The following is a 10,045-nucleotide window of genomic DNA, read 5'->3' as shown; positions in this document are numbered from 1 at the left end:
GGAGAAGAGATTGAAAAATGCTGAGATGTAAGAAAAACTGTAACCCCAATAGTCATTCGGGCACTGGGCGCAATAAAACCGGCGCATAAAATGTGGCTTGCCCAAATTCCGACAGAAATCAACTCAGGTGAGTTGCAAAAAAGTGCGTTATTGGGAACAGCTAAGATCTTGATGCGAGTGCTCAAACTCCCAGGTTTGTGGTAGGAGACCCGAGTTAGGGCAGAAATTACCACCCATACGGGTTAACCAGAGTGAGCAAATAATATTTTTTAAATATATGTAAGTGCGCAAAGATTCTCTCCCATGTGATGAAGAAGGTTCATCGCATGGGAAAGAATCTTTACGCACCTATATATATATATATATATACAGTCAAACATGGATAACTCGCCCACGGATAGCTCGAACACATGGTTAATTCGAACGGTTTCTTTGGTCCGTTCCCACGTAATGATAAATTGCTATAGATAACTCGAACTCAACACTGTTAACTCGAACTGTTTTTTTGCACAACGGCTACCGAAACGGTTGTTATCACTTTAGAAAATCACTTTATTCACAGCCATAGAGGTAAACCTCATCTTTTCGTAATTCATAAGCGTCGTTATTACTACCATCGGCAAAATATTTTTGTCAACGACTTTTCTAACGGTTTGGTGAAATTTAATTTATACTGCTATACGATGAATAGCATGGGCTAGCCGGATCACGCGCGCAAGAATTTTCGCCACGCACATACAAAACAAAAACAGCATGTTGTTTTTGTTTTGTATGTGCCTGGCGAAAATCCTTGAGTGCGTGACCCGGCTAACCCGTGATGAATAGTTTTCCGACGTTGATTCCGTGTTGATTCAACGTAGGAATGTTGAATGATTAAAACGTCTTAAAAATTGTTGTAATTAAATGTATACATTGTCTTAGCTAAAAAAAACTATTCATCGTTTGACCTAAACACAGAATGCGTGTACATTCAATAAGTATCTATTCAAAAAGCGTGAGTGATATACAATGTACCGTAAAACCTCGTAAAACTTATAATTGAACTGCCTCGGAGTGTTGCTCTTAACGAATCCCAGGTAAAGTAAGGTAATCTTTGCATAAACTTCAAGAAAAATTGGCAAATTGATCGTGGGAAAAAGATGTCTTTTCTTTTAAGCATTTCAACAACGATCAAGTTTTGCCAATGTCAATCTAAAAAACGTCCTGGCAATAACATCATTTCAAACAACAAACCAATCTCAAGTGATAGAAAAATCTCTATACTTTTTGATAAAAACGTTTTAAACCTTACATTAGAAGCATTTAATTTGAAACAAGCCATTTGTGCTTTTGATTTATAATATAGTTTGTATATGTACATGTATCTACTAATAAATAAGTAAATACATGGACTTGTGACAGTGCTCTGATAACTTGAACGCTCTGATAATTCGAACACTTTTGCCCAGTCCCGTAAAGTTCGAGTTATCCATGTTTGACTGTATATATATAAAAAATTGTTTCCTCACCCTGGTTAACCCGTATGGGTGGTAATCTCTGCTCTAACTTGGGTATGAAAAACTGAAGCGTATGAAGCAATATGAATCTGGAAAAAGAACAAAAATAGTGCATGAATTTAAATTATTTTTCTATAAACATCAAATCTGTGACGCCAAACAATTCTAAAATGAACTATAAAATCAACCTCTTAAGCTATGTTATCTACATAACAAAAATATAAAAATGCAGCAAAACTATCAAGAAAAGAACAAAAATAAGGCATCACTGTGTAATTTTGAGTGCCTTTCATCTGTGGCACCGAAATATTTTTAAAAAAACGTAAAAGGAGTTTTTAAGTTTTGATATCAAAATCACTCAAATATGAAAGTGTATAAAGATCATAATGCTACATTCCTAAAGCTGCCACATAAAAGTAAGAAAAACCTCAAATGACATCAAACATAAAGGTATGATGTTCAACCCAGATTACTAACCAATCAAACGCATATTCATGTCAGTTTGAAACTCCTAAGATTTCAGCCTCATAGTTAACAACAGCTCACTCAGCAACATACTACAATTAAGGAGGTATTTAATCGTTAATCAAGTCTTTAAAAGGCATTCAAACATTTTATATAAAACTTCAAATAAAATTGACACTAGTACAATAGCTAAATACAAAAGATGTATTCACCAAAAGCCGGGAAAAATACTCTAAGTGTTAAACTTCACTTTTTAGATCACTCGCTTGATGGCTTTTGGTGAACTGTTCAAGTCTATTAGCAAGTATTTTATCAAGGTTTATCAATATTTGTAGTCTCATTTAATTAGTCTCATCTAAATTATATACGCCTCAGCAGATTTTCTCCAAAAATAAAGACCAAAAAGAAACATTCACATTTTTAAACCATGATTTAACGGGCTGCTACAATAACCGGGACAATTTCTTCCATCTTGTCTATCACTAGAATAGATAATTGCAAAAACATTTAATTTATCATCAACATGTACAAGTTGCTAATTGAATAAATCTCAAGTTGCTCTCTCATACTCAATAAATTTTAACAGTAGTCAGTTGATTAACGATGTTCTATCAGTGAATTGCACATAATAAGAAGTCTTGTTTAATAATTGTGTAGTTTGCTAACATGTACATGTATGACTATAGCGGGTTTCGTGTTTGTATTATGGAGTTGTTTACTCCTGACTTGTATATTTGTATTCTTTTGTTTGAACGGCAAATACAAACATTGCTGTTCACTTTCTGTAAAAATCAATTTCAACCTAACCATTCTTTGCTACAAATTCAAAAGGGTTATAGGTTCAAATATCTTTCTACTGCAACAATTTCGGTAAGATGAATTTTCAAGGAAAACGTTGATAAAAATTTGTCCAGAGAACAACTCAATTCTTCAAACTAAACAACTGGGAAACTCATTTTTAAGTATTTACTCATTGCTAAAGAACTAACTGGCCATGTGTATGTGCAGTATCAGCTTAGACTACCTAGGCAGCTACCAAGGTTCAGTATACAGAGGAATTCAACAAAGCACTTTCATACATATTGCTGTCAGTATAGGATGAGTTCTTATAGTTCAATCCTAGACATCACTTTCTAAAAGCTGCATGAAAAGCTCCATCACGATTTGTAATAGATAGATATTCTAGCCAATAAGGTGTTCTTAAAAGATGTTACTTTAGGTCAGTGATGAGTGATAGTGTGACATTCAAACAGAATCTCAAACTCATGAAGAACTTTACAGACCATTTAGCTGCAACCAAAGCTCCTACTAATAAAGGGGATCATGTTGTAACACTTCCGGGGTTCTTCCCTGGAAGTTATTCAGCTGGTGTAAGTGATTTTGAGACTAAGAGATATTGTCCTACACTTGGATCTATTTAACAGGTGTTTCTAAACAAAGAACAGAAACACAAGTAACAAGATTTACCAGCCTCGATTGATGCCTCAGGTAGAAATAATTATAGGGCTAACCCTCCTGACTTCACTCTAAAGCAGGGTTTCTCTAAATTTTCACCTACATCTTACTTGAAAAAAATTGAACATGTCTTGAGAGATTGTCATAATCACTAACAGTAAAACTTTAGCAGGTGATCGAATAGAGTCAAATGTTTTGCTGAGGATACTGAAACAGCGATAATTATAGATGGGAGAGATAAATCTACCAAGGTTAACTACTGATTGATTATGGGGCGGCAAAACGCATAGTACCAAATAAGTCCCTAATCCCTGAATACCATGGATTCAACAAATCTGAGAATGTGATGATAGCTGGTGGTGAGATGGTGAATATGGTGGATGTAGATCGTGTGATGTTATCTGCCAGTGCTAATTACAGAGCAGATCAAATATCAACATTGTTTGATGTACTATATAATCCAGCTCCCCTTCAACTTCTTCTCAGAGCTGCCACCGCTAAGAATATGACAGTAGATAGAGGAGATTGCTTCAACAAAATGTGAGTACCCTCATGACTAATAAAACATAGCCACTAGCAGAGTTACTACTACTGGTCATCCAGTAGCACTACCTGAGTGTATAGTCATCTGATCATGCCAACACAACCACCTCCATGTCAGATTCACTTTGTTACAGTAGTCTCATGCATGAAGCTGCTAACAGGTAAATGTGTCATAAGGACTTCATTACATGCACTAAACTGTCTAACATGAAGCTTGGTGTTTTTTAACCAAATTTTAGAAACAAGAGGCCATATTTGTCTTTTAAATTTAAAAATCAAGTTTAGTCGTGTACTAGAACTTGTACACACCAGCAGGCATGGAGCAAGGAAAATCGTGTCATTAGGCGGTCGTAAATACTTTGCTACATTTGTAGATAAGATCACTAGAAATTCCACTGTCATACAGCCCATGACCAAAGTAATATTGGAAAAAAGAAAGGGTACTGATGGTTGAGAAATGCAATATTAGCAGTCAAATAGGATAACTTCAATGGTAGCTGTAATGTACTGGGTGTAGGTATTATTATATACAACAAATAGCAATAATGAAAGGAAAAGATTATATGTTTATATCTCTCCTCCTGCAAAAAGAGAAATGCAATATTGGCCAATATTAGAAGTAAAATACACTGATATTATTAGAATAACCAATATTATTTATATAGTGATAATAAAAAACCAATGCACAATTTTGTTTACATTTCAAAACAGCATAGCTAACAATATCACGAAGTTGTGATATTTATATAGATTTTTAGAAGATCTGTACTACGTAGTCATTGTTCTGTAGTCATCCAAACTTGTAATTAATTATTGTAATAATCTCATAAGAAACGTTAAAAAATATCATCGTCATTTGCTTTACTTATACTGCGTTGGACATCAGTTAGAATGCAAAAGTATTCAAATGTGTCGGAAAATGAAAATGAAAAAATTGATATCGGCAAAAATGAAACGATTTCTGTACTCCTATGTTAATTGCCAAAACCTTCGGCAATTCGACAATGCTATAGACTGGTGAAAAGTGCACGTTATTTTTTAGTGAAATGCGCAAGACTTCATCGTTCTATTATCTGTTGCTCGGCGTTTCAATTTTCGGTCTTAACTTTTATTAAACTAAGCTTTTCAAGTGTTCTGTGGTGATTTTCGTCCAAATTAATCTGTCTATTTGTGTATAATCCGATCAGATGGGTTAGTTTTAAGAATTTGTGGTAACCCTTCAAAGGCTTGGTAACATATTTAAATAGGTTTAAATGTGTTTTGTACCGTTATTATACTTCAACGACTTTACAAAACGATGCTTAAGTTTGTTGATGAAATTTCTTGACGAGGGTTCGTCTCATTGTTGATGAATAATTTTCGTAAGTTGTGTGCACATGCATTTATCATAAAAACTCCCACACTTCGCTCCGCTCGTTTGGTCGTGGGATTTGGTATGCATATACACATTTCCTGCAAGATAGATTTTATGTTGTCAAAGTGTGTGACTTGATCTTTTTTTGTATCAAACTAAAAAGGGCAAATTTATAGGTAATCTAGCTTTTTACGGAGGTGGTGAGTGTTTCTCTGGTGTGCTTGAATTGTATCTGGAGTCATGCACTATATGTCATGAATTGGCAGTCCGGTATTATACTCAAAAGCAATACGGTATGTACAATCAGAGAAGCGCAATCAAATGGTATGTTAAAGCTTTTTGTACAATGTTAATTGTACAAAAAGCTTTAACATTCCAATGCAATGCTACTTGCTAAACGCTAATGCGATGAAAAATGCAATGCTAATTAAGTCTGATCTCCTTGAGTCTATGGGCTGAAGCTGTCACAACTGCCCCACATGTAAGAAATCATATTCACACACAGACTCACTCAAGGCTGACAACTTCATCTGTAATATGATATGGCACAAGACTTGACATTGATAATATGCAAGCATTCAGGTACAAAATATACTCTCACATACCTAACCAGTTATGTATTTGTAGCTACTAAAGGGTTTGGTGAACTCCTTAAAGTGGTTGAATGAGGTTTGCTCATTATTTTTCTGTCATATTTTGTTTTTATTTAAAGGGAAGTATTTGCCTTCCTTTTTTTCGCCATTACTATCACTGCCAATAAAGTTTACGGAAACTTTTTTTTAATTGTATAAATGTGGTACAATGCACCATCACATATTATATTAACATCATAAAAATTAACTACAAGTGTGCATAAAAACACTGTGAACACATATATTAATTTATGAGTTTGCAATGTTGTGAGAAATTTTGAACACCAAATGTTGGAATTTACTTTTGATGTTGAGTTAGATACTTGCTAAAATTTCACACACATTCTAAGGTTAACATCATTGTCAAGAAAAACATAATCAATGAGTTAAAAGTATACAAGGCAAAGAAACGCAATACTGAACATTTTACACCCCTTAAACAATCAGTGATGTCTTGGAGTAAAGAGTTTGTCAAGACTAGATAAAATATTATGTTGAAACAGGTCACTCCCAAAATAGGAGTGGTGCGGGGTTGTGAAACAGGTGATACTGATTGAGCAAAACTCAAACTTGAGGTTAATAATTTACATAGTATACAGATCAGCCTGAGGCATCTTATGACAGATAAAAGACATAAACTTATAAATCATTGTTTGTGTTTTTCTCCTTATTGATAGAAACAAATACATGTATGTTTGCAACAACAAAATTTTACATCAGTTTAAATAAATAATATGAAACTAGAAGTAGCACTGAGTAAACATGCAATTTCATGTAAACATTGCAAAACATGTAAGTAAACATCACATTTCATGCGATAAAAAAAGCAATTTCATTGGTATATGATTCTATTCACAATACATTGATGGTAACCCCAGCAGTCACTAAAAAACAACAGTATTGGAGCCATTTATAGTTTTTTATAAAGACATCTCACATTTACACTATGCCAACTACATTTAGTTTTTAGAGTTGGTACAACAAGACATTTCACCTGGAAAAATAGCGTGATTGAGAGATACCGGTATGGCTGAGAGAAACAGGTATATGAAGCTGCCTGTGCAATACTTGTTGGTGCTATCTATAGCAATGTCTATGCTAGTATAACAAGACATTTTACTGTCTGTGTTAACACCAAATATTTTATTACCATTGTGTAGCATTCATTGTAAAATCACTTGATTTTTTAAAAACTTAAGATAATCCATTGTTCTGTTGACAGGTATTTACGTGTAGTACAAATAATAATAATAACAATAATAATAATTGCTGTACTATAATTACAACTGTACCCTCACAACTGTACTGAAAAAAGTTAAACCAGCGTACCATCTCAAAAACAAATGTGCATTTAACCATCTACTGTATATGGACAACCTGAAACTGTATGGGAAACACAATAATGAGATTGAGACACTGATACACACAGTGAGAATCTTTAGCGATGACATCGGTATGGAGTTTGGATGAGATAAGTGCGCTACCATCACCATGATAAGAGGGAAACTAACTAGCAGAGGAAATATCATGCTACCGAATGAAACAGAAATTCATGAACTAGAAAATAATGAAAGCTACAAATATTCAGGAGTTATGGAGGCAGACGACATAAAACAACCTGAAATGAAAGCTAAGATCAAGAAGGAATACATTCACAGGCTCATTAAAGTGCTGAAATCAAAGCTGACTGCTGGAAATCTCATTACCGCTATCAATACATGGGCTGTGTCCTTGTACAGATACGGAGCAGGGATTATTCAGTGGGCGAAGGATGAGTTTCAGCAACTAGAAAGAAGAACGCGAAAACTCATGACAATACATAAAGGTCTTCATCCAAGATCTGATGTAAATAGAGTATATGTTGAAAGGGACCAAGGAGGAAGAGAATTAATGAGTGTTGAGGTAACTGTGAATTACGAAAGTCACAGTCTGAAAAGGTACACAGAAGGCAGAACAGTCGAATTTACCTATAAGAACAGGGGATAGGATCATAAATACCAGCAGTGAAGATGGAAGACAAGAGTATAGAAACCATCAGAAAACTGAACGAAAGCAAAACTGGTATGATAAGCCAATCAACGGACAACATCTAAGACAGACAGAGGATCAAGCAGCAAAGGAGACATGGCAATAAATGAAGAGGGGATGTCTCAAATGAGAGACTGAGAGCCTGATCATTGCTGCCCAGGATCAAGCATTAAGAACTAACTATAGGAAAGCTAAGATAGAAAAGTCAACAAATGATCCGAAATGCAGATTGTGCAAGCAGAAAGATGAAACAGTCTCTCACATAGTCAGTGAATGCAGTAAAATCGCACAGACAGAATATAAAGGATGGCATGACAAAGTGGCAAGTGCAGTGCACTGGAGCATATGCAAGAAACATGAGTTGCCCGACACAGAAAAATGGTATGACCACCGTGCAGAAGCTGTATTGGAGAATGAGAAAGTGAAGCTGCTATGGGACTTCAATGTGCACACAGACAAGGTCATTGAAGCAAGAAGACCAGACCTGATACTAATAAACAAAGAAACCAAACAGTGTCACGTCATCGACACAGCAATACCTGGAGACGCAAAGGTAGTACAGAAAGAAGATGAGAAGATTGGTAAATCTAAAGAGCTTCGTTTCGAGATGAACAAACTGTGGAAGGTGAAGACCAAAATGATACCAATAGTAATTGTTGCACTTGGAACAATATTAATGAGGGATATAGCATACTTGGCTGAGGTGGGAGTGAACATGTCTTTTGAGACTATACAGAAGACAGCCATTTTAGGAACAGCTCACATAATGAGGACGATGCTCTCTTAATGGAATTGAGGAAGATGTTGGACCCTTTGGCCTTTTGTTAACACCCGTACTCAACACGGACTACAATCAGTCACCTACCATCACACGACTGTGGAGAAAAACTTTTACAATAATAATAATAATAATAATAATAATAAAGATCTCCATGTATATGTAAAATATTATGAAAATTATACACAATTTTAATGCTCCAGATTTCTGAAAACATGTATCATTTTGTATGAAAAATATAAAACATTTTTATACATAGACATCAAAATAATTTTTTAAAAGTATTTTCTAAAAGGGGTATAACAATCAAGTACAGCAAAATGCTCCCAATTATGGCACAGAAAAATATTCAACAAGCTAGTTCACATGTAATGTAATTAACAAGTAATGTATATTAGTAGTTGATGTCTTTATAAAATATGTTTAAAGACCCTATATTAGCTACAACTAATGTAATTTCATCACTTAATAATGTGGATGCCATGTAACCATACTAAACTTATTTGGATAAGCAGTGGCTGAATTATATCATTGATTTATTACTATCACTGTATATGTAGCTACATAAGGCAGTTCTATTGATCTTCAATGAGGCTAGTTGAATTAGAACAATGCAGTCATTAATAATAAATAGAATTAGGCGTTGTTTATTGAAACTACACCCATTCTTTGGAGAAGGTTTGCAACCATTTTATAACAATGAATGACTATTAGATGTATCGTTGCTATTGTTTCATTGTTATTATTTATTCATAAAAGACGCTTAGAAACATGCAAAATTTATACCTCATGGCGGCCACTGTCTTCAAAACTGTCCATGTTCTACTATTTGAAGCTAACAGCTCAAAAGGTTAAAATATAACCATTTAGGTGAATACCTGTGTGAATGAAAGTGAAAGATGTGAAATCAACTGCGCATTATTTTTAAACAGAAAACTCCCACTTTATAAAATGAGTTTCTAACTAAATGATTAATAATAGTAAAAAGCATTAGTAAGTTTAAACCCTACAATTATTTTGAAGTATAAGAAGTCATGATCAGAAACAATTCAATCATTTAAAGATAAGAGTTAACATTTTGCTCATAAAAATCATTTGACGGTGTTTGCAGCCATTTAACAATGCAATGTTATGGCTAATATGCAGCTTTTTCTCCTTTGAATAATGCTAGAAGCAAAGTTTGATTGGCATTACCAAAGGCGGTTAGCTGCATTTAAGCAATACAGTTGTAAATTTTAGAGCTTCTTGCGCATCAGATATATTCATACTTTTAAAAACTTTCCTTACTTCCCTA

General features: G+C 34.4%; 1 protein-coding gene across 1 annotated transcript; it reads left to right on the top strand.

Annotated features, from left to right (window-relative positions):
- Positions 1-7,954: 7,954 nt before the first annotated feature.
- On the top strand, positions 7,955-8,760 carry LOC137402347 (uncharacterized). The gene is made up of 2 exons (XM_068088846.1): positions 7,955-8,006; positions 8,372-8,760. Exons 1-2 carry the CDS (start codon positions 7,955-7,957, stop codon positions 8,758-8,760), a joined length of 441 nt encoding a protein of 146 aa, XP_067944947.1.
- The last annotated feature ends 1,285 nt before the right edge of the window (positions 8,761-10,045 follow it).

This window comes from Watersipora subatra, chromosome 8 (genome assembly GCF_963576615.1).
Source record: "Watersipora subatra chromosome 8, tzWatSuba1.1, whole genome shotgun sequence".
Taxonomy (NCBI): domain Eukaryota; kingdom Metazoa; phylum Bryozoa; class Gymnolaemata; order Cheilostomatida; family Watersiporidae; genus Watersipora; species Watersipora subatra.
Note: the sequence above shows the minus strand (reverse complement) of the source record. Positions and strands in the feature narration are given on the sequence as shown.